General features: G+C 39.2%; 2 protein-coding genes across 4 annotated transcripts; one reads left to right on the top strand and one right to left on the bottom strand.

Moving 5' to 3' along the window:
- The first annotated feature begins 933 nt into the window (after window positions 1-933).
- On the top strand, window positions 934-15,062 carry GEMIN2 (gem nuclear organelle associated protein 2). 3 transcript variants are annotated; one of them, XM_081940036.1, is made up of 10 exons: window positions 934-1,205; window positions 2,573-2,645; window positions 3,338-3,427; window positions 3,793-3,852; window positions 4,431-4,544; window positions 5,290-5,334; window positions 8,925-8,993; window positions 13,648-13,758; window positions 14,130-14,188; window positions 14,807-15,062. In XM_081940036.1, exons 1-10 carry the CDS (start codon window positions 1,084-1,086, stop codon window positions 14,844-14,846), a joined length of 783 nt encoding a protein of 260 aa, XP_081796162.1. In that variant the 5' UTR covers window positions 934-1,083; the 3' UTR covers window positions 14,847-15,062. The 3 variants fall into 3 exon arrangements, with proteins under 3 accessions (XP_081796162.1, XP_081796163.1, XP_081796164.1); XM_081940037.1 differs by having other exon boundaries at window positions 2,573-2,657; window positions 13,648-13,743; XM_081940038.1 differs by having other exon boundaries at window positions 961-1,205; window positions 2,573-2,657.
- A 13-nt stretch (window positions 15,063-15,075) lies between these two features.
- TRAPPC6B (trafficking protein particle complex subunit 6B) lies at window positions 15,076-23,864 on the bottom strand. Its single transcript, XM_081940057.1, has 6 exons — window positions 23,577-23,864; window positions 22,118-22,185; window positions 20,716-20,833; window positions 19,455-19,538; window positions 18,213-18,306; window positions 15,076-17,561 (listed from the first exon to the last, which is right to left on the bottom strand). The coding sequence occupies exons 1-6, from the start codon at window positions 23,670-23,672 to the stop codon at window positions 17,530-17,532; spliced, it is 492 nt and encodes a 163-aa protein (XP_081796183.1). The 5' UTR covers window positions 23,673-23,864; the 3' UTR covers window positions 15,076-17,529.
- Window positions 23,865-25,416: the final 1,552 nt, after the last annotated feature.

Below are 25,416 nucleotides of genomic sequence, written 5' to 3'. Positions count from 1 at the left end.
GTTGGAAGATCCTAGGTTCAGTGTGATGTTTTACCCCAAAACAGCAACTTAAAAGTTTCTGCTTTGCTTTAAACCACAATCTGGCTTACTAATATTGGAGGCCATTGTTTGCTTTTCGGGATTCCTTTGGCATAACTGTCAGTTAAACATCTTGAGATGGGGGAGAAGCATTAAAATGAACAGCACAGCTGTCTTGTGGGGAAACAAATGCAATAAATAAGTAAAAGCTCTTGTAATATTTTATTTTAGCGTTGCTTCTGAAAAATGTTTCATTTAGCATTTTTCCTGCATCTTCATAAGCCTATAAACAGAACTAGGCTGTGCATATATGGATTCAAGCCATTTGTGAGGACTGACATGCAGTCTCTTTTTCAAATCCTGGTCTTAACAGCGGAATCGTGATGATGCCGTTGTCACATCATGGGACTTTGCCTTACAATCCAGGTTACAATGTGCCCTCCTCTCCCTCAGAAACTACTGTAAAAGTTCCGGTATAGAAATACCCTTCAAACGAACAAGTGTGAATGTACAGGTAGTGCTCCACTTCAGTTCATTCCACTAACAGTTCATTTAGTGACCGTTCAAAGTTACAACAAGACTGAAAGCAGTGACATAGCCGTTTTTCATGCTTGTGACCATTGCAGCATCCCCATGGTCACGTGATCAAAATTCAGCCGTTTGGCACCTGACTCATGTATGACCGTTGCGGTGTCCTGGCGTCAAGTGATCCTCTTTGGCAACCAATCTCCCGTTTAGCTGGGCTCAATTATTTTCATCAATTGAGAACTACCTGCAATTGATTTACACAACCTCCCTTGAGGAAATTCCACTCGTTAGAGTTACAACCGCAAACAGAAAAAGCTTCCAAACATAAAAGAAAACGCCGCTGCGAGTTGAAGAGCAAACGGCCCGCTCGTCGGTCTGGTCCATCCCCTTCGGACAAGCGTAAAAAAATGCGCGCGTGCGCACTCGCTTGGTTTCGACCCGCCAGGCTCAACCGTGGCGCCGCCAAGAGCGTCGGGTGTCTCTGCGCGTGAGCGTTGCCAGTGCTGGGCGAGGCCGCGGCGCGCTTCGAGCGGTTCGATGGAGTCTGTGGTGGAGGAGTTGATGCCCCGCCTCTTACCCGTAGAGGACTGCGACCTCGCGGAAGACTTCGACCCCACGGTGCCCCCCCGAACTCCCCAGGAGTACTTAAAGCGGGTCCAGTAAGTGAACTGGGGGGAGGGGAGGGGTGGCCCCGCCGTGGGAGGGGGAGGAGGCGGAGGTGGGAGGGGGATAGGACTGCGCTTGGTTGAGTGGGCGAAGTTGGATGGGGTCAACCCGGCGCTAATATTTGTATATGAAATGGGCGCTATATTTATATTTACTCCTATGCGGCTTGCAAAAGCGCATAGTAAAAGCGTTTGGTCTATAATGATGAACGGTTCAAAGTACTTCAGAGACTCGCCTGGATATATAGTCTTGCTACGGGTAATGCAATATGGCGGTTTGCTTTTATGGTGGTGGGATTTCCTGCATGAAAAAGGAATGAGGTCCCAAAGGTGCTTTATCAGGAAGCAACTGGACTTTCTTTTTTTTTCTCTTTTGAAGACGTTTCGTTTCTCATCCTAGAAGCTTCTTCAGCTCTGACAGGATAGTGGGGAATGGAAGGATTTACCGTGTGTTCCTTGCAGACAGCTGGTAATCTGCATCCTTTTAGAGGGTCGTTGAAGCACTTGGAGCCTTAGCTATGTCCTCAGTCTGAGCCTGAGTAGAGCTCCTGCTTCCACCCTTTGAGTGGTGTGGGAGTAGGAATGGATTACCAGAGAAAAATTGCAGACTACAGGAACCAGGAGCACTACTCAGGTAACCCTGAGGACACAGATAAATCTGTAAATGCTTCAACAACCCTTTAAAAGGATGCAGATTACCAGTTGTCTGCAAGGAATATAAATCCTTCCATTCTCCACTATCCTGTCAGAACTGCAGAAGCTTCTTGGATGAGAAGCGAAAGGTCTTCAAAAGAAAAAACAAGACAGTCCAGTTGCCTCCTGAAAAAGCATCCTTGGGACAACCACCTTGAATGACTGAGAATTTCTACAGACTTTTAGCTATAAGGAAGGATAATGCTGAAATGCGGCTTTGTCCTTTTCATAGCGATTTCTTTGGGTTTTGCCAATTCAGTTTTTTAAAACTCTACTACTATTGGTTCCCACCTCCTATCCAAATGATAAATAAGACATGCAGACACAGTATAATGAAATGATCTGCAGTGTTGGATTAAATGGAATGGAAAACACCTGAAACATTTCTGCATTGTGCCGTGAATCCAAATTAATTTTAAAACTAAATTCATTATGGCAGCATTTCAAAGAATACATCATGTAGTCTAGTTTTGTTCAAACTGTAATCCATTAGAATGGATTTTTACATTTGATATGTAACAATCCCACACTCTTTGTCTCATTTTGAAAAACCCAGACAAAGATAGAATGATTTTTAAGGGTTTTCCAGGTTTAATTCTTTAATTCCTAAATTAGGTTTAATTAGAAATCAAAAGGTGCTTAAAATTTGAAACATTTTAATTCTGTAGGATTGAAGCTGCAAAATGTCCTGATGTTGTTGTGGCCCAGATTGATCCCAAGAAACTGAAAAAGAAGCAGACTGTAAATATTTCAGTAGGTTTTTTTAAAAAAAGTCATTATTATAAGCATTATAAAATAAAAGTATACTGTTCATGATGATTGGATGTTAACAGTACAATACTTTTAAGAGATTGCCAATTTTGTAATTAAGCACTCTACATAATCCATCTGCATGGTGGCTAGTTCTACAAAATGGGAGTGGCTGTTTTAAAATTGAATATGACATTCTTTTATTATTACCATTAGAATTTTTAAACAGATAGAAGATTATTCTATTTTCTATATTTTTTTGTTTAAGAAAGATTTAAAATGCAGTACAAGAATAAGAAAAAGAAAAATATTTAAAGAAGCAACTTCTGATCTTTTTTACAGCAGTTACCAGCATACCTAATATGACTCCCCTCCCTATTACATCACATAATTCACTTCTTCCCATATTTGATCCTTTTCAATCAGCTAATTCAAAAATCATCAAGGCATTTTTATCCATTTTCAATAAAAAACTTAATAAAGTGTTTCCAGTACTTTAGAAAAGTACTTATTGTTTTCTCCATAATCAAACATATCAATTTTGCCATTTATGCAAATTCTTTTATCTTTATAGTGCAATCCTTCATTGTAGGTAGTCCTGCTTTTTTAAAAAAATCTTTGTGTATATGCGAATAACATGTCATTCTTAATATTCTCATTGTGTTGCCTGTGTTTTTTTTTAGCTTTCAGGGTGTCAACCTGCTCCTGAAGGATACTCTCCAACTCTGAAATGGCAACAGCAACAAGTGTCTCATTTTTCAACCATACGTCAGGTATACAAGTATATACATTCAGTGGTTTTGAGTGTTTCTCATGACAGTGCTTATGTGGAGCATGCCCTCCCTGTTAAATACTATTTAATAATAGGATTGTAATCTGATTTAAATTTAATTGATTGCATAAATTAAGGAATTAGTTAAATCTCCATAGGGCTAAGAATAGCCACTCTAAAGCAGAAAGGAATGTTTATCAATCCAAACGAATAGTTCAGCAAGCATAATCACAGAAGAGGTATTTTTGTTGTATGTGAGAAGAATATTGTTTCTACGTATAGTGTCTACCACCTGCAAGTATATGTTGAAGTGATAAAATGTTTGTTAATTAGAATCTTTTAATTGATCAAAAGTTTATCTTTCAGAGTGTGAACAAGCACAGGGATCACTGGAAAGCACAGCATTTGGACAGCAATGTAACAATGGCAAGTAATCATAATATTTTCAGGATACTGTCAATTTACATATAAGTTTTTTTTTCTTCTGTTCAATTATATCAGATTCTCAGTGAAGTCCATAAAGGTTTTTTGGCAAGGTTTTTCAGAAGTGCTTTTCCACTGCCTCCTTCCTAGGACTGAGAGTGAATAGCCCAAGGTTCCCCAATTGGCTATGTGCTTAAGAGAGGATTAAAACTCAGTTCCTAATTTCTACCCTGGTGCCTTGCAACCCTACACATTCAGACTATAATAGAGTTCAGAAGTTATATTTGTTTCATGTGTAGGCCTTTATATATGCATTGACAGTGTTCTTCAGCTAAAAATCATAAAACGTTTTCCTCTGGCAGCCTCCTTCCCATCCTCTATCATTGTGGATGGCTCCTGCTGCTGCTGATATCCAGCCAGCCCAGCCCTGGATCTCCTGCATCAACCATGCATTAACTACTTTAAATAAAAAATAAAGACTGCAAAACCTTGAATAAATGAAAATACACTGGGGGGAAAACAAACCCAAATCAATATATTAAATAGGAAAAATAACCTGACTTCTTTTTCCAATTTTTCAGCCTACAACAGATGATGAAGAAGGTTGGAAAAAATTCTGCTTAGGTGAAAAGTTGTATTTAGAGTTAACAGATCAAATCTCAAGGGATGAAAGTCCAGGAATTGATTATGTACAGGTGAGGGTTAAATCTGTCCTAAATAATTATATCACCTTTAAATAGCTATATTTTGATCCAGAGTTTGCATTTTGTTGTGAAATATGTATGAAGTTTGTACATATGATCAGCCTTAAAATATTTACAATATAATCCCTTGTCCAACAAAATGGTCTGTTCTATTGTTGCATATACCTGGAATATTGTTTTTATATATATAATAGAAAAATAGTCAGAATCCCAGTGATACTAGAGGAACATTTGTTAGGGTTAAATAGGTCTTCCTAATGGCCACACTACCCTGGGAACCCTTTTAGAAAACTATTACTAAGAAGAAGATTACTGTATTGGAGATTGTATTTTTTGTATTTCTCTTTCAAATGAGTTTAATTATGCACTGGTTTTACTTGTGGGGAACATGGCTATGAATATACATTAGAAAAGCAGGCTCTAATGTTTAGATAAATAAATATCAAGAACTGGTTTCAGAAATTTAAGCTTCAAGAGAAGCAAATGATCATTGTTGCATATATTTCTAGAGTTTAATTACACTATGGAAGCCACACAGAATTTGATATAAAATGGGCAGCTATGTAAATGTTTTCAATAAATGAAATATACTTTAACAAAGCTCTAAACGTTCAAAATATCTATACAATCTCTCCTAAAAAATTGTGCACTGGTGTTCGGATCTAAAATTAACCTAAGTATTTAGATATCCAACCATTTTTAAAAATCCAATATATTTTGGTTTCTTTTCATTCAGATTGGCTTTCCTCCATTGTTGAGCATTGTTAGCAGAATGAATCAGGTACTTTACTTTTATTGTTGGTTTCATTTCCATTCAGTCTTGGTGTGGTAAATCCAGCTTAACCTTTTTTTCCTACCTCCATCCATAGCTTGCTTGAAACACCTGAACTTGGATACAGGTAGTCCTCGACTTACAATCATAATTGACCCCAAAATTTCTGTTGCTAAGTGAGATAGTTGTTAGTTTTGCCTCATTTTATGACCTTTCTTGCTACAATTATTAAGCGACTCTGACTTTCCATTGACTTTGTTTGTCAGAGGTTGCAAAAGGACATTGCGACCATCGTAAATATGAAACAAATGCCAAGTACCTGAATTTTGATCACATGACCATGGATATGCTGCAGTGGTCATAAGCATGAAAAATTGTTGTAAATCACTATATTCTATGCCATTGTAACCTCAAATGGCCATTAAACAAATGGTTGTAAGTCAAGGACTGCCTGTAATCCCAAATAGAAATGTATTGCTCAAGATCGAAAAAAAACCCTAAAGATTCTTAGCCTTAAAATAGTGATAAATATGTTTTAAATATGTTAGATCTAAATTGTTTTGTAGTAAGAGGAGATATTTTTAAAGGCCCAGAAAAGATGGAGAGGCACAAAGCATTCTCCATTTCCCTTTTTGACCTGCTAAACTGCAGCTAACAACGCATGAGGAATTTCAGAGAGTTCAGTAAAGTAATATTTGCCTCGTTGATGGCCAAATTTTTATAGCTCTTCTATCATCTATTCAGATATAGACTGTTTTAATTTATATGTTTGAATTTTCTACACTTATGACAGCTGACAACAAATTAAAATTTTACAGTTAGGAATAACAGAAAGCAGTACACTATAAGAACAAGCCTATAGTACAACAGCTCATAAATAACATTTTGGGAAGAGGTCAGGGAGATGACCGGGGCATCTACCTCTGGTAACTTTAACACCTTCCATTTTGGATTCTACAGCGTAGAGTGCTTTGTCACCTCCGCTGGGATTAGTGAGGGTACCTGGCTGGATCCACTGTCTCTGGACCACGTCCAAAAATAGATCTGGGACAGGGATTTCATCTACGGTGGGTGCTGGCTCGTTGAATAGTCCCTCTTTATGGTCCTTAGAGGACGAAGAAGGAGCTGTGGTACCCTTTGGGACGGCACCCAATTCAGTGGCTGCCTTGGCTTTGTGTAAGATGGACTTGAATAATGAGGGTTTGAATAACCCCGTGAAGGCTGGCTTATCAGGGGGTAGGCCTTCATCCTCAGATAGTTCAAAGTCATCAATTTCACCTTCTTCCCATCCTGATTCCTCAGTAGCCACTGAGGTGCCAGGAGATGGAGGATTATTCTCTCTAGTCTGAGTTGCTGAGGGCTTAGGTTTGGCTCCACTAGAGGTGGGGGCCTCCTCCTGCTTTAGGCCCTCAGCAATGCCTTGGGAAATGGCCTGAGAGATTATTTCTCTCATTTCAGCAGACATATGGGACCCTTTGTCCTCCCTGGGACGGACTGGGGTAGGGGCAGGGCGCTTCCTGCCCCTTCTGGAATTATAACAGTCCTCGTCAGTGGTCAAGGCCTGGCATGGGCCCAATTCCTCTCTGATGGAGGAGCTGGGAGAATCGGGATACCCCCAGGAGGCATCTGGGGAGGAGTCCCTAGAAATTTCCCTAGAGGAAGGAGGAGATCTGTCCCCTGGGGGGGGAAACAGGCCTTTCCTCCCTATCTTGCCTTGGGGATCGGTCTGGTGAAGGCTCCACTTGGTTTGGAGACCTATCAGGCCTAGGAAGCTGTGGGGCCTTGTGTTTCCGACTGCTTTCTTTGCCCTTTTCCCCACAGCCCTGGGGATCTGGGGATGCCCTTCTAGCACCGCTCCTGCTCCCTTTGCCCCCACTAGGAGCCAGATCTAATTTGCTCCGCTTTGAAGAGGGCCCAGTCTGCATCTCCCCTGTCCCCTTGTCTGCCATGGTTTTAAAATGGCACAGCAGGGTAAGAAGGGTGGAGTGGAGGTGGTGAATGGACTCAAGGCGTGGCCAGCTGGCCTGAGGACGCCCGTCGAGCCACTGAGGGTTAGGAGGGAAGCCCAAGGGACAAGGCCCTCTAACCTGCCGGTGCCGCCTTTAGTGTTGGCGGAGATCTCTAGACAGTCGAGGTAGGCCTAGCTGGAGACCCAGACGAGGCCCACGTGTCGATGAGTGCTGCCGCTGAGGTGAAACGCATCTTGCTCTGTCCTGCTCGCCTCGGAGTGTCGTTTTGTCGATAAAATGGCCGCCGCTGCGCGCGCAGCTCCCGGCTCAGAGAATACTCGGGTTGCGGCAAAAAGCGCGCGAAACCCTTAAAATGGCCAGCGCTGGTTCAGGGAAGTGGCGAAAAGTGCGCGAAAGCCTTAAAATGGCCGGCACTGGTTCAGGGAAGCGGCGAAAAGAGCGCGAACCCCATAAGGTGACCACCGCAGTCACTGGGCCAGACAATGTCCTTCGCTACGCTGGAGAGCCTCAGCGCTCCTCCCAGGTAGCATAAAAACGCGAAGGGAAAGCTGATACGGAGCGGAAGCCTCCCGCTCTCAGCTCGAGCGCCAGCAGCCGCCGGGCAGCTCACAGACCCCCGCGCTCCTTACTAACGTCCTTTCTAGCAGTCACTCCGGCTGTTGAATTTCATCTTCATATTCTCCTGGCGTGTCAACATTTAAGGAATTTATTCTATTGTTTATTCTATTATTTATTTATTTCTGGGGAGTCCAGTGTAACTGTCATAAAACTGAGGAGCTCCCCTGCTACAGTCCAAACGGGCGGACTGAGTTTTTAAAACTGGATTGCAGAGGCAAAGGGAGGCGTGGTCAACAATAAAAAACTCACTCAGTCCTAGGGCAGTTAGACTGTGTTAACCCATGCTTGGACTGTCCAAGCAGCGCACAGGAGAATAACCATTTCTTAGAGATTCTCCAGATGAGTTGTGCCTTGAAAAGCTTCTGGAAAATTCCCACTGAGCAGCCCACTCTAACTGCTGAAGAGTGGCTGTTCTGTAATATAGCCTGTATAATGGAGAAGAACTGTTTTCTGGCCTCAGGTCTCCTACTAATAATCCTACTAATAATTATAATAGGAAGTATCCTAATAGGAATCAGTTGGTGGCATACATACAGTTATTTCCACTTTTATATACGTTTACATAAGCCCCTTTCACTTGCAGCAAAACAATTTTCTATTTTGCTGTGAACATTAAAAATATGATTAGGAGAGCCTATAATCCAAAGAATCCAGTAACATTCACTAGAAGAGACAGTATAATAGAAAGATTTAAACAAAACATTAGATTAATAGAAGGGGTAAAAGCAGTTTTGATTTTGTATGTAATTTTAGCGGATCTTTAGTTTTTTTTTAATATATAAAAACTATGTATTTTCATTATACTATCTTGCATACTTTAAAAAATTCTTTTTAGGACAAGCTGTTTCAGCAACTATTTCATAAGACTGTAAAATGTTTTTTGTAGTAATTACTCATATATTGAATTCTTATAGCATTTGTATAGAATACCTAATTATAAATCTGCTCAGTGCACTAGGAAAGAAAGAACCAGCATGCAAAATTTTAACAGCTGTTTCTCTATCCCAAAAGGCAACAGTGACCAGTGTCTTGGAATACTTGACAAACTGGCTGGTGGAAAAAGAATTTACTCCAGAACTGGTAACTTGCAGTTTTATGTTATAAGAGGCATTATCCCCATTGAAATTAAAATTGAAGGAAACTCATTTATTTATTTATAATTTCTTTTAATCTGGAATTCTCAACATAAGTACTTTCCTGGCTTTTAGTAAAGCTATAAAAAAGCTATGTCCCAGGAGGAGCCAACGACGCGACGATACGGACGTGCGGTCTCAATGCTCCAAGACCGCAGCTGATACTTTTGCCGCTGGGTGGTCCAATCGGACCTAAACCATCCTGCAGAGACAGTGAACAGGAAGAATACATTTTGCTGATGTCAAGGATATCGCAAAGTCCCTGATGGATCCAAGAGAAGTTCTTCAAGCTGGCGACAAAACCAGCCATTAGGCTGATAAAGTTGGGGGGGCTCCAAAACGGAAGGATACGGAAAGAGAAAGTATTTCCAGCTGGTGAGGAATTTTTGCCGTTTTAAAAGAGACTGCCTATAAAAAACTTAAAGTTAATTTAAATTTGAGAACAGAAGAAATAAGCGGAGGAATTAAGCTTTGAGTGGTTTTGGACAGTGGGTTATCTTGCTTTTTAAATGCTATGTTCATGGATGGAATTTATGCAAGCCTTTTAAAACGAATGGATTAGGTTTTCTTCTATTTTTTGTTTTTTTATTATTATTCTTTGTAACCTATGGACTAAAATTCTACTTCTTCACTACTGTGCGTGTTTTCCCCCTTTTCTTCTCTAACTCATTCAAGAATTTGACTTTTGTTTAACTTGGAATATAAAAAAGATACAAAAGGAAACAGAAAATTGTTACAACAGAGGGAAAGAAAAAGGCTGCTGCTCAGAGGCTGGAGGTTTGTGTAATGGAAACAAAACACTCTTGCTTTCCTGATTATTCTGGCTTGGCACTTCAAGGTTTCACTGTTCATTTATAGATAGTGATAAGAAGAAAAGCATACAGATGTTCCTTTGAAGTATATCTTTAACCAGAGAAAAGTGAAAATAAGATTTATTGTGAATTTATGCTTAATCTTGCAAAAACCTTCTAAGCCAGAGCAGCAGTGTTTGTCAGCTGGAGATAATGGCACAACTTCAACAGCAGAAAGAAATTTTAAGCCTGCAAAAGATATTGTTAGAAATTCAGAAATTATCAAATACATTTGAGAGAACAGAAAAGAAGTTGGAAAACCTAGAGCATCTAACAGTAAAATATGATGAAGAAGTTGGAGGTGTTTATCAAGTGGAAAAAAGTGGAGGTTAGAGTCCTAAAAACCGAAGAGGAAAATGACCATAAAGTAATTAAATCCACTGATATCTATGGTGATTGGTTTGTGTCTGGAAATGGAAAGAGTGAAACACTGAAAGAGGAATTAAATGGAGGGAAACTCTACCCCAGATGGCAAGATACAGAAGAAGAAAAAACAAAATAATTTATGGACTTAAAGAGAGAAATTTTATTAGCAACATCATTGATAACACCACTGACAACTGAATATAAGATGATTAAGGAAACAGAAGAAGGGCATCAAAATTACATGAGAGACTTAATAAGCAATGAGTTGCTAAGAGGAGTCCATACAAATTTTATTAAGGAGATGATTAGAGGACTGATACCACAAATGGCAGAAGATATGAGACTGTTTTGCTACTGGAAAGATACAGGTTGATAGATGGAAGTACATAATTTAAAACGAGTTAAACTTAGTGAAATTTAGTGACAATAGATATAGTCAAATAAATAATTTATAATGATAATTATATACATATGTATTGTTATGATAAGTAATAATTGGATATGAATATTTGAATGGTACCCATGAAAGAAAGAGTAGAAAACCTTTTGGTTATATATAAAGGCTAATAAAAAGAACTTAAATTTAGTTAAATTTTGATTATTAGGGGGGGGAAATGTTATGATACAGGATACAGTTAAATGAGGGATAATGATATAAAGGAAAATATATATGTATGGGTACAACATAAGGAAACTGGATGTAAATTGTAAACAGTGATTTGGTAAGGAGGATTATAAAATTTTGTTACTAGATATTATGGATGTTTAGCTAGAATAGGCCATAAGGATTCAGTGTTATTGGAGGATATTAGAAATAGCAAATGAAATGCCAGTATGTGGTTATGTTTTAAATCTTGATATATTTTATGATGAAGGACGTTTAAACAATTGTAGTCAAATGAAAATGGAGGTATGATGCTGGTAATATGTATAAATATCTGAGTTAAAATTCTTGAGTTAATATGAATTATGATTGATGACTGTGGAAAAGATGCACGAAGGTTTTTTGTAACCAACTGATACACTTTCTTCAGTATGTAAAAAAGGAGGAATATATATATGTGTGTGTATGTATGTATGTATGTGTGTGTGTATATATGTTGTATTTGTGCTGATAAATTATTTATTTATTTATTTATCAGGACATATACAACACAAATATAAAAAGGCAACATTAAAAATAAAAATATGGGTTTCTGCCTGGATGGTTTTCTGTGATGAGCCGAAGGACAGAAAGAGGGAGGAGTGAGCTCCCTCCTATATTTGGGCACACCAGGGGTTGTAACACAAACACATATATATATAATGTATATATATAATGTGTATATATCAGTGACGTGCGGTCAGGGGAGGCAAGGGAGGCGGAGCCTCACCTCTCTTCATGAAATAATAGTATATAATATTATATACTATAATATTATACATCCGTCCGGGCGCGCCCGGGAGCTGCGGAGGGCGGAGGCAGAAATGTCGGCGCTCCCAGATGACGAAGGCACGAAAGCGACAGTCGACAGTCGCTTTTGTGCCTTCGTCATCCAGAAACGCCGACATTCTGCCGGGCGCGCATGGACGGAGGTAGGCAGAATGGCGCCGATCCGGCGGGCGAGCGACCAAGGATCGGGCTGCCTCGCTCGCTCTTTCGTCCGCCCGGATCGCCTCGGTGTTGCTGTGGCTACCTCCATCCGTGCGCGCCCAGCAGAATGTCGGCGTTTCCGGATGACGAAGGCACAAAAGCGACTGTCAACTGTCGCTTTTGTGTCTTCGTCATCCGGAAACGCCAACATTCTGCCGGGCGCGCATGGACGGAGGTAGGCAGAATGGCGCCGAGCCGATCCGGCGGGCGAGCGACCGAGGATCGGGCTGCCTCGCTCGCTCTTTCATCCGCCCGGATCGTCTCGGTATCGCTGTGGCTACCTCCGTCCGGGAGCTGCGGAGGGCGGAGGCAGAAATGTCGGTGTTTCCGGATGACGTCATCCGGGAGCGCCAACAACATCAGCACGGACGGAGGTAGCCACAGCAACACCGAGGCGATCCAGGCGGACGAAAGAGCGAGCGAGGCAGCCCGATCCTCGGTCGCTCGCCCGCCGGATCGGATCGGCGCCATTCTGCCTACCTCCGTCCATACGCGCCCGGGAGCTGCGGAGGGCGGAGGCAGAAATGTCGGTGTTTCCGGATGACGTCATCCGGGAGCGCCGACAACATCAGCACAGACGGAGGTAGCCACAGCAACACCGAGGCTATCTGGGCGGACGAAAGAGCGAGCGAGGCAGCCCGATCCTCGGTCGCTCGCCCGCCGGATCGCCTCAGCGCCATTCTGCCTATCTCCGTCCGTGCGCGCCCGGGAGCTGCAGAGGGCGGAGGCAGAAATGTGTGCCTCCAGCACACGTCCCATTCCCCGCCTTCCTGATGACGTCACCAGCCTCACCAGCCATTAACCTCACAGCACGTCACAATATATATATATTATATATATATATATATATTATATATATATATTTATATATATATATAAAAAGCTATGTCCCCCTAGGGTGAGTGATTTGAATTGGCTCTTTTAGAATTTTGAATTGCCTTCTGTTCTTAGTACCTATATTCCTTTCATATAGATTCAATGCCCTAGTTGTATAAAAAACTGTACATTTTAAATTACACTTCTAAAACTAACTTTTAAATCTGTTTGTTACATCACTAAAGCATATTTTATTTCCTACAGTTCATGCTGTACACAAGTCTATAAAAAGCATAGCAAGTCAGCACCCACTGCATCCTGAATTGGTTTCTCACAGTCCTTCTCATTAAATATTTTGAACAATCGAATACAAAATATTATAGTTCTCGTGTGAAATCTTTGATTTGCCATTTTCACACAAAGCTTCATAAGCCATTACTGTATAAGGTTTTTTAAAATGTGTTCAGGCCTTCTGCAGCCATTCCCAGATTCTGAAAAGACTGGCCCTCCTTCATCTATAAGCTCTATTAAATATCTGCATTAATTGATTTTGATCTAAGAAATACAGAATTTGTACCTATTTATCTGTGGTCTTATCACCATGCCTTCAAAAACAAACAATGAATCTATTTTCCCTCTAAGTAAAGTTTAGTGGTTTCTTATAAAATCTCATTTAAAAAACTTTAATAAGTAGACTGAACGTAATTATTGCTTGAAGTACGGACCATTAAGAAATCCCAAATCTGTACTGAAAAGTAGAAAACTAGACAATAGCGCCCTCCCCCCCCCCCCAAAAAAAAACACCAGGTGACAAGGGAAATTATGTGCATTGTTGCCAAGAAACTGACATGGATGTGTTCATGGAGATACAAAGAAACAATGCAAAGATGGTTTTATCTTTAAATTCTTATTGCAATTTCTTACAATTTCTCTAGGGCAGATGGCTCTATGCTTTGTTAGCTTGTCTGGAGAAGCCATTATTACCAGAAGCTCACTCTCTAATTCGACAACTGGCTAGGAAATGCTCCGAGGTGAGAGTACTAGAGGTAAGCTGAACTAGTTGATCATTGAAGGGGAATACTAGAAGATCCTGATCATGCTAATCTTTTGAAGCCATCATTTCCCTGAAATATGTACATTCTTAACTTAAGTTGATATTTCAGAATTATAGTCAAAACTTGGGAAAAGGGCAATACCAGCTCAAAATGTGGCATTGTTTACACTCTTTGATGAATTTAATGAATATCTAAAAGAAAGTTGTGTTTTCTACAAATATATTTAGTAGAGCTATCAATCACAGACAGTTGCCAAAATCCATTGTAATTTGTTGGAAATTCGTAATAGTTGTTGTCATAAAACAATTGCTTGAAATTTGGTGAAACAAACTACTTAAATGCTTTTCTTCCCTCTAACACAGGAGAACAAGAATGATGAAAAAGTGTCTGCTCTAAACTTATTGATTTGTTTGGTTGGAAGGTAGGCCAATTATTTTAATTAGTGTACTAAGTTGGCTATTAAAGAAAATCAATCTCTCCACCATTGTCCTCAAGAGTCTGCACCATTACTTACATGAGCCTTGTTTTGCAATAATTTGTAATTTTTACCCAATTCTATATTTTGTTTCTTTCCAGACTTAAAAAGTAAATTGTTATGTTACATATTACAACATTCATTGACAACTACTAATATATATAGCCATCTCATTTCTCTCTCTGATTTCACCTGCGCCTTTCTCATGTCTCCTCATTCAGTATTGTGTATTCTAGAGATACGAGAGCTTAAAATTGCATAATCAAATTCAGTAATGATGGCACCATCTTTTATAAGGTCTCCATGCTGATTAGCTTCAAATGCTAGGCCTTGAATCACATTCTCTGATTCCATGCAAAAATCAATTCAGGGTGTCCTGCATTGAAAGGCACCTGAAGAGTAGTTAAAATAGTCTAATTCTCATACCACTATTCAACTAAATGGAAATCTAGACAAGCTATACAGTGAAATTCTGCCTTTCTTTGATACATTTGTTCAAGATTTTTCTGAAGATTTTACTAATATTTATAATATTCATGGATCTTTTTTCTTCCCACCTAACAGGTATTTTGACCAATATGATCTGGCTGACGAGGCATCCTGATGAACATCTGGAAACTATACATGCACAAATTGTTAATCTTTATCAGGCAGTACTTTCATGACTGAAGTATGAAGAATGGATGCACCACATATTCCAATGTGACCTTAGTGGATACTTGTATACTTGTTTTTTTTTTAAGAAAACAGACTTTTTTTTTTTTAAGAAAACAGACTGAGTTTAGCAAGTGGAGATGTTAATAAAATATTTTCTTACAAATTATTGTCCATAATTCAGCTTGTTTGATCTACATACAAACTGTGTGTATCTCTTTATTTGAGGTACTATACAGTGAAGCAATAAAGGTCTATCTTATCAAAACCCAAGAGAAGTAAAGCAAACTAATCAAAAAGGCTATTTATGTTGAAAAATAGCATTTTAAAAACATTTAAGTGTAAACATGGAGACTTTAAAATATGGTCATAATTCAGACAATGCATCCATTGTTCTCTTGGGAATGCTATGGAAATAGTTTGCCATTGCCTTTTTTCAGAATGTTTCTGGATTGTCCAGTCTACCCTGAAGCTCTGGGATTTCTTATTGGTTCCCCCTTCAAGTTTGAACAAGGGTACAAACCTGCTTAACTTCTAAGAACAGCAAAATTCACTCAGGTGTTCCCATCTGATTTGATTCTTCCGTAAATCCAGTCATGTGTGATACCATGCTGACCTACACTGTAGATCTTTTTTTTTTAAGAATGAATTTCCTTTGAATAATTGATAAAATCAAATATTAATTCTGTATGTGGAATTGTGGCAAAACCTGATCCTTGGTATTCTCTAATCTTGGTTGTTTGCCTACAGATGTTTACCCAGCTAGGTAACATCAGAGAGCACAAGGACTCCATAATTCAACCCTGATCTATGTGTTTATTTAAAACATTTACTATATACAACCACCGATCTTTTATAGAACTCTGGGCTGCTCCCAATCAATTAAAACAATACAACAGCATAATATGATAAACTATAAATATTAAAAACCTGGCAACAAGTTCAAGGTCCCAGCATCCATGTTAAATCATCTAATCCACCTCATCCTATCCCACTTGGGAAAGCCAGCTCTTGCATACTTTAAGAATCCTAGAAGGGTAGAGACCTACCACACTTCAAGGTGTCTGGAGATTCTCAATCTTCCAGGTCATGGTTGTCTCAAAGGTGCTCTTTCAAAAGGCAACTGAACTTTGTTTTTCCTTGATGTTTTGCTTCTCCGCCAATAAGCTGCTTCAGTTTGTTTCTTCAACTCTTCAGAACAGAAGCAGCTTGTTGAATGAGGAGCAAAATGTATTCAAGGAAAAACAGTCCACAGTTGCCTTTTGAAAAAACACCTATTGGATAAACCTCAAGGAGTTTCACAGAAAAGCCATGCTTTCTAGATGCCAGAAGACTGCAGTGTTTAAGGAAGTATGAGTGTCCCACCCTTTCTGATCTGGTAGGATCAGTAGATGTCCTTCGGAAGAGAAAGCTCCAGAGATCACCTAGCCTTGTGCTGTAAGACTTTAAAGGTAATAACACCTTGAACTGCACCTAGAAGTAAACTGGTAGCCAATGCAGATCACACAATACATGCTATATGAGATCCTATCATCACATGCACCATCACATTCTGAACCAGTTATAACTTCCAAGTCTTCAAGGGCAGTCCCATGTACAGCATACTACAGTAATCCAAACAGCTGGTAACCAAGGCTTGAGTAATTGAGCAAATTTCCTTCCAGTCCAGGAAAGGATGCAATTGACACTCCAGAATAATCTATCTAGGATCTCCTAGCCACCTATTCTTTGAGCAGGAATCTGAAAATTGTACACCAACTATTGCAATAACCTTTTTCATATGATAAGAAACAGATTAGAATGAACAATATGCTAGATTCTGACCTTTATGTCAAATCCTTAGCCAATCCAGATCAATGTCTATGCAACTGTTTCTAAGAGATTTATTTGGTTATGAGCAAAATAAATATAAGATCTTTGATCATTCTACCTTCCAATACTTATTGGTCTCCATGTACTATCAATTTCAGTTTGATGAGCAAGATTTCTAAATAGAATTCGGGCATGCCCATTGGCAGCTTGAGTGTTACCCTGCTGCCACTTCACTGTTTTTAATTACAATATGTCAAAACCATTAATTTGATGTTCTTATTTGAAGTCTCAACTTTATAAATCAAACTGTAAAATCTAGCAATGCATGAGACTTATCTGTATTACTTGAATTGGTAGCAGACACCTTATATATCTACCCATTAAATATGATTTGGAACAGTAACTATCCAGTTCAACCAAGTGCATTATTTTAAAAACTATGCAAGATCATTTGAAGCAATTTTATTGTCTATGGAATATACCCAATCTTTCTGGAACTGAAAAGCAGCAGTACCATTCTCAGCTCTATGGCCCTTACCCATTTCAACACTGCAAAATTGAAATTGTATAGGATTTGGCTATACTACAGCTTAGCATTTATTTAGGATAATTTATCCATCCTTACAAACATGAAAATTCATATTCATGGCCACAAATTGTAGATAATTAAACATCTACCAGAAAATTATGAAAAATTGCACTTAATCACTTCTAGAAAAATGTATTTGACAAATAATACAATAAAGGATAGCTTCATGTGCTTTATAAATAAAATACAGATCATTTTGCCATTTTACAGAGCAACAGAATGAATTTTATATTTACATCTTCTGTATCATCACCTGAAATTTACCTGCAAACAAAAAAAAATGTTAAGGAATATTTGTTTTATCAGAAACAATCTTATGTACTTCTATAAATTCTATTAATATTCAGGTTCAAGCATTTCAATTTATATTTTACAATGCAATCTGTTCACTGCCTTGATGAGTAGAACTAATCTGGAATTAAGTAAAGTAAGAGACTACAATCTGTTTCCTTTTCAATGGATTCCTTTCACATTCTGAAAATCCTATTTTTTCCTATCTAAATTTGAACATAATTCAGCACTCTGTATTTTCATACAGTTGTCAAACAAAAAAAACTACCATAATTGTGGAAGTTGTAGAGAACTAATAGCTAAATAGCTCTGATTCCTGGTGCTACAAATATTGCTGTATGCGGCTTTATACCACATGTAGAGAAAAACTCTCCAGACATTTAGAAAAGATATGTGAATTGAGCAGGTGTCCTGTTCAACTTGACAATTTTAGCTGGACATTACTGCCAGTAATTACTGTTACCTTATTTCTTAGGCATCTCACTAATTTTACATTAAGGTACAGTATACTTTTCGGTTCTAGTATCAGTATTTTCAAAGCAACTGTTTTGTAATTTCACTTATTTTATCTTACAATTACACAGAAGAGAGCAGATTTATTCTGCTAATACAACACATACTTACACGCAGGCATTGTTGAAACTTCAGCTGTCACAATACTCTTTATTCCCAAATTTGATAAAGCGCCTCTAATTAGTCCACATGTAAATGCCAAATACTGCAAGATATATCAAGGCAGAATATTCATGGTGAAACTCTAATCTTAAAATACAGTACTGTGATTTATAAAACTTATACTGAGAAAATACAAAGTTATTTTTCTAGCCTAGAAAGGAAGAAGCTTGCACCAAATTTCAAACAATTAATGAATCAATGAGGTAAAAGTTGGAGAGAGACACTTTAAATTATATTTGCTTCTGTTTCATTTAAATATATAATTTTAAAATACATATAAGCTAGGGCTTATTTTCTGGTTAGGTCTTATTTTCAGGGAAACACAGTACTATTGTCTACCTTAAAGGTTATCAGAATAGGGAAAACAATAGCCAGGGTCTGTAGGAGATTGGAATCAGCGTACCCATGTTGAATGGCAAAGGCCATTTGGCTCTTTTTCCAATAACAAAATAAGATCTTTTAATTGTTCATGTTATACTTAAGATCCTTTTCAAAATAGATTGAATGCAGTTCCAAAGAAAAAGGTGTGATGATAAAGAGCCTATAAAGAGAACCAAAAATCTCTTGTGTCTTATAATATTGGTAACAAAGATGCATATCTAATTGTTAGACTGTGCTTAATTTTTTATAGATACATGTTTCCCATCCAATATTTATCTTCCAAATTTCACACAAGTCTCACAAATTAAAAACAACAGTATGGTCGTTATATTGTTCAAAGGTAAAAATATAATTTTAACCTAAGTAGAATTATTGGATTGCACATGCTAGCACAATATCCTATGCCCTTCCCACATTTGGCCCTATGCCTCGCTTTTAGATTTTGCAATACTCTATAGCAAAGTCTGGAGAGATTTCTACTCACATTCCGTTGAATCAAAACAGAACTCTTCCTCAACTGGATGTGAAAAGACTGGCAGGCACTACAGAGTTCCTCACTTTACCAGGCTTTAGCTCCTCATATATTCAGACAAATCAACACAGTTTGCATATAAGGCCTAAAACACAGGTTGTATATTATGTATATTATGCCTAATATACATAACATGTAACATGTGCACAACAGAAAGGGATGGAGCAGGAAACCACAATTTTATCTTCCTTCGCACTTGTAGACACAGAGGGCTTAATAACAATCCATTAAAGAATTGATATTTTAAATCTATTTTGACTATAATACAATACATATACCTTAGGGGCATGTTCCAAATATTGCTTTCCTGCAGACATTTGAGTCAAAAGACGAAATTTGTTATCCTGAAGTACATAGATACCCTGCAGAAATGAACATTTTCCACTTTAAATTTTATTTAATACATTTATATCGTGCTATTTAGTTCAATGTTACATTCAAACATTTCTTAGAAAGCTGATCCACATATCAATATAATTAGTTAAGATTACCCATATGTAGCCAAATTAGTGTTTGTACATTTTTCCTTAGGGATGCATTAGCAATTTTGCTATTATAATTATAGTCCTTTTATCCTCAATCAATTTAGAATAATTTCAACCTTTAAAAATTAATCCGTCAGTGCCTAGTTCTCAAGAGTTTTTGAGTCCAACTGGACTCATGTTTCAAAAATATGGGAGAATCAAGTCAGTGATTAAAGAAAAAGACAAATGTTTTTTTTTAAATTTAAAAGTCTTCAGATAGCTAAAGATTATAGAATGGCTCAATTTGAGAAGTAGGGGTTCAATAAAAGGTAATAAAGGGGTAGAAAGACAACTAGTAATCAAACATGACCTAAGAAATTTGATAGGAAATAAAAGATGTATTTGAAAAGCAGAATATATACATTGCACTAGTGTATACAAGCAAACTGAGATCTAGATATGACAAATGAAGCAGTAATTTGCATGCATGACTAGAAAGACAAAGAGAGTCCATTATTACATAAAATCTTCAAATCAATGTTTTATGGGAAGGGGATTGTTAGCTGATTTAAATTTTTAGTAGCATGTTATCAAGTGATTTACTATGCATCTATATGTGTTTAGCAGAATTGGAATACATCCTAGATTCACAGAAATGTGGACATTTCCTTTGAGTACAGAGGAAATGTGGACAGCAGAAGTCAGTGGATTATGCTGTAATGTATCATCAACTTATCCTTATAATGATTAACTTGACCATAGTAAAATTCATATTACCAGAATAATTTTTATATTCAACAATTTTCACTATAAATTTTTATTAAATGTTTTTAAGATTACAATGAAAGTGTAGACAAATATTATTCAAGACTATAAATACTGCAGACACTCATCAAGGAGAAAAGTAACTGCATTGTTATAAAAATAAACTTGACTCCTATGTACATATTGCTCTTGTTTATAACATCCATTTATCTATGCACTGAATTGAAATGTCTGAAAAGGAACAGGATAGCGCAGCAATGGAATATAGTTTGACTCTTGTTCTACAAGTGATTATTCATTCTTACAATACCTGATGATTGGTCCTGAGATTATCAATTTGTTTTTTAAATACAGTAGTCCAAAAATCTTTGCAAATAAACTTCATTATATCTAATTCATCTTTGAATCGGGCAGTATCTTTTGTGAACCTAAGAGAAAGCAACAAAAATAGCAGCAGCACTTCGTCATCTTCATATAGGATACTACAAACACTTAGCTGTTTACAATCAGTTTAAAAAATGTGCACATTCCAATCAAAGCTTAAATACACCAACAGATTTTATAACAGGAGATGGATGAAAAAAATGCCTGAATATATATTCTGCATGCAGAATATAGAGAACTCCATGGGCTATATTGAAAAAATGCAGCTTTATTGCTATTGCAACCACTAAATTATAATGCAGTGATGGCGAACCTATGGCACGCGTGCCACAGGTGGCACGCGGAGCCATTTGTCAGGGCACGCAAGGCGCTGCCCTGTCAGCTGGTCAGCGCGCATGCGCCGGCTGGCCAGCTGAGTTCACCGTTTTTAAAAGCCATTTTTTCGCCCTCCCCAGGCTCCAGAGGCTTTATAGGAGCCTGGGGAGGGCGAAAAAAGCCTCCCCGCCCCCCCCCGGAGGCCCTCCAGAGGCTTCAGGGACCGTCCGGAGGCTTCCCTGAAGCCTTCAGAACGCTTAAAACGACCCTCCGAGCAAACCGGAAGTCACTTCCGATTTGCTCAGTGGGTCATTTTAAGTGTTCCGAAGGCTTCAGGGAAGCCTCCAGACGGTCCCTGAAGCCTCCGGAGGGCCTCCGGGGGGGGAGGCTCTTTTCGCCCTCCCCAGGCTCCTATAAAGCCTCTGGGGGGGGGTGTCCCCCCACTTGTGGCACGCGAGCCAAAAAAGGTTCGCCATCGCTGTTATAATGCATACAATATGCAATTATCTTTTTGCATTTTATTTACCAACTTTCTCTCTTAAAGTTAAATTACAGCTATGGGAGCTATTTTTCTTTTTTCTTTTGTTTCCTTGACATTAATTATAAAATATAACAACTTATGTATTCTACAATTATAAAAACACCAATCCCAATCATTTTCTTCCTTACTAGCAATACAAGATCTAGCTTTAGTGTTTTACCAACTCTGGTCCTTTAAAATAAGAAGGCCAGGGCCAACAGCCACCCTTAATAATTTTTGAAGCTCACAGGACTATAAACTGAATAATGTCAGCAAGAGCCCCAACATTTTATTCTTAGTGTGGATTACCTATTTTAGGCATTGCACTAGTTTCAGCTATTTCTCATTCCAAATAGATAAAAACAGTTAAGTTTTTAGCCAAGGTGGTCCAAGGACTAAAAAATGGGGTTGGAGAAATAGCATTTGAGCCTGGTATCACAGATTACACAATCCCATTGTAAAAAAAAATAGTCAAAATAAACATTGCACTCACCTTTCTATTAATCCTTGTCCTACTCTAAACCCCATGTTTTCCAATTTTGTAATACAACGTCCATTTTCCTATAATTACAAAAAGAGAAACTTGCAGTTGTAAATAATCTATTTTAAAATGGTTTGAAACAGTTCAACTTATTCTCTTAACTATTTTAAGGTAGAGTCAGAATGAAAGCAATTATGACATTTGTCATGTAAGAGCAATACATCTGAGATAAATATTGCATGTGTTATCCTTCTACAGTATTGTGCTAATAAGGGACAATTGTTAGTGTTTGCAGCAAAAACACAGTCATGTGGCATCAGAAAGGCTGCTACAGTCGATAAATTTCGGGGGCGGGAGGTACCCAAACCACTTCACTGGATATCAAGGTAAATTCCACTAGGAAAGGAAACAAGACTGCTTCATGCTTTCATGAAAAGTCAAATCTGTTGGGCTTTGCCTTTCCTGTAGTCATCCAATTGGATGTGGCAGAAATAGGGATTTGCAACTCCTCCGAATGGGCAGTTTTTGTCATTCATTCAAGTGACAGAATCTATCACCCAAAAAAGATCAGGTATTGTGTATTATAGGAAGGGAACTTCAGAAATAAGTACAGGTAGTCCTCAACTTGTAACCGTTCATTTAGTGACCTTTTGAAGTTACGACAGGTCTGAAAAAAGTAATTTATGACTGGTTCTCACACTTGTGACTATTGCAGCATCCCTATGGTCACATTATCAAAATGCAGATGCTTGGCAACTGACTCATAGTTACTATGGTTGTAGTGGGAGGAGGGGGGGTTGTCATGTGATCAATTTTTGTGATCTTCTAACAAGCAAAGTCCATGGGGAAGCCAGATTCCCTTAAGAACTGCGTTACTTAACTACCTTAACTGCTGCAGTGGTTCACTTAACAAGGGTGGCAAGAAAGGGCGTAAATTGGGGCAAAACCCACTCAACTCTCTCACTTAGCAACATAAATTTTGGGCTCAACTGTGCTCACAAGTCAAGGACTTACAAAACAAAGCCATACATTTACCATTAGAAAAGTAAGGCTGGACATTAATTTTAAAAAATTGAACCAGACCGTTTCTTAGACTAAAATAAGAATATGACAACAAACCATCTTCTGTTCTCTTCAAATCATCCCTCCCACTAGTATTCCGGGTTACCCAGAGCCTCCACAGCCGACGACGGAAAGGGAAACGTATGAATCCAGCGCTACCCACCCGTCAAGACCGCTGGGTTCGCCGCTTAGGTTATCTATTCAGCCCCTGAAACTTGGCAGAAACTCCGGGCAGGGGCCCCAGCCGTACGATCCCCAAAGAGGCGGCCCACTAAGGAGCTGTTTGGAAGTTGGAAGCCGCCCTGGGTTCTTGAGGAGGAGGAGGAGGAGGAGGAGCAGCTGCTCTCAAACCGGAATCGCGGAGGGCTCCCTTCTTTTTCCTACACGGGAGAAGAAACCTCACACTCACCCCATCGCCTTGCTCGGCGGCGCGGTACAGCCCGGACACCATTTCGTTGTGCAACAAGAGGAAGAGAGCTTCGTCCGCCATCTCCGACTTATTCATGCCGAGCTCTCCTCCCGTCTAGGGAAGAGACCCGCGGCCCCTGCGCACCCCCGGGCAAGCGATGTCAACCGAGCCCCCGACCGCTCCGTTGAGAGCCGAGGCAGCGTAACGAGTCAACCGGCGTCAGCGTGCCGGGGCGGAGCTTCCGGACGTTTCGGCCTCGGTTTAGTGACCACATAGCGGCGGATACTGGAGTAGGCCGCTCTTCCAGCAAATAGGCAAGCGATAATAGGCAAGGAGCGATATTAAAATGCTTTGGGAACGCGTTCTGGGTTGCTTCGTTTCGGCATAATGGCGGAAAAAAGAGTAACAGGAATATAGAAACAGATGTGGAGACTCTAGAAAGAGTGCAGAGAAGAGCAACCAAGATTATTAGGGGACTGGAGATTAAAAGATAAGATGAACCGTTGCAGGAACTGGGTATGTCTAGTTTAATGAAAAGAAGGACCAGAGGAGACATGATAGCAGGGTTCCAATATTTCAGAGGCTGCCACAGAGAGGAAGGAGTCAAGCTATTTTCCATGGCACCCGAAGGCCAGACAAGGAATAATGGATGGAAACTGACCAAGGAGAGATTCAACCTAGAAATAAGGAGAAACTTTTTCAGAGTGAGAACAATCAACCAATGAAACAGCTTGCTCTCGGAAGTTGTGGGAGCTTCATCACTGGAGGCTTTAAAGAAGAGATTGGACTGCCATTTGTCAGAAATGGTGTTAATGTCTCCTGCTTGAGCGGGAGGTTGGACTAGATGACCTGTAAGACCCCTTCCAACTCTGTTAAATATTTATTATGGTGTGGTAGGTCAACGATTAGTTATGGTTACAAGGTCAAGGTTGACTCAGTCTTCCGTCCTTTCAAGGTGGGTAAAATGACCCAGATTGTTTGGGGGCAAAATGCTGACTCTGTAAACCACTTAGAGAGGGCTATAAAACACTGAAGTGGTATTTAAGTATTAAGTCCCATTGGTATTGGCTAGAGAGAATGACTAGAATTCTAGTTCCTCTTCAGGCACAAAAGCAGCTGCATGACCTTGGGCCAGTCAATCTCAGCTGGGGGGGGGGGGGGGCAAGGGAAAACCGCTTCCAAAATCTTTCCAAGAAAACTATAGGAAGCTTGTCGGGCAGTCGCCTGGAGTCGAGACTTGACTTGAAAGCAGCCAAAACAAAGTATTTTTACACCTCTGTACTGCCAGAATCAAAACGCATAGAAAATGTTTCACACACACAAACGTAATACAAAAACTATGAATACAATTAAAAGGTGGAAACATGAAGTCATTGACATTTAATTCCGTCTATACTTCCGTAAAAACGCTCGTTTTAATTGCGGTGATATGGGTTGAAGTTCAAATACACGAACGTGGGAATCACAGCGCCTCAAGCTTTACTGAAAGACAGAGAAGCGCGCGAATTTTAGTAGGGATTGTCCTAGCGTGGAAAAGGGAGCACTAGCCCTTCCGCCAATCACGGATTGGTTATGATGAGAGATGAGTATCACTTGATTGGTTGGAAAAATGTCATTCTACTCGGGCATTTTAGCTATTGGCAGGATTACAGAAGCCGAGCGATTAAGTGGTTGCGAGTAACTTTACGTCCTTAATATCAGTTTTTCATTGGTTAAAAACCTTGCTCGTCGATTGGAGCAATGCCCTGCCACTCACGCTTCATAGGTTGGCCATTCGCTAGAGGTTACGAACAGTTCTTGGGTAAAAAAGCTATCACTCCAAATGTCGAGTTCTCATTGG

This window comes from Natrix helvetica, assembly GCF_964273705.1.
Source record: "Natrix helvetica genome assembly, chromosome: 1".
Classification (NCBI taxonomy): Eukaryota; Metazoa; Chordata; class Lepidosauria; order Squamata; family Natricidae; genus Natrix; species Natrix helvetica.
The sequence above is the reverse complement of the archived record's forward strand: the minus strand, read 5'-3'. Positions and strand labels throughout refer to the sequence as shown.

Excerpts from the sequence above, each read along its gene's own strand:
- TRAPPC6B (XM_081940057.1), bottom strand. The coding sequence starts at position 23,672 with ATGAATAAGTCGGAGATGGCGGACGAAGCTCTCTTCCTCTTGTTGCAC. Across the intron at positions 22,186-23,576 it reads CCGCCGAGCAAGGCGATGGG|GAAAATGGACGTTGTATTAC; the intron begins GTGAGTGTGAGG and ends TTGTAATTATAG. Across the intron at positions 17,562-18,212 it reads AGTTTCAACAATGCCTGCGT|GTAAATTTCAGGTGATGATA; the intron begins GTAAGTATGTGT and ends TTTTGTTTGCAG.
- GEMIN2 (XM_081940038.1), top strand. The coding sequence starts at position 1,084 with ATGGAGTCTGTGGTGGAGGAGTTGATGCCCCGCCTCTTACCCGTAGAG. Across the intron at positions 2,658-3,337 it reads AGCAGACTGTAAATATTTCA|CTTTCAGGGTGTCAACCTGC; the intron begins GTAGGTTTTTTT and ends GTTTTTTTTTAG. Across the intron at positions 14,189-14,806 it reads TTGATTTGTTTGGTTGGAAG|GTATTTTGACCAATATGATC; the intron begins GTAGGCCAATTA and ends CCCACCTAACAG.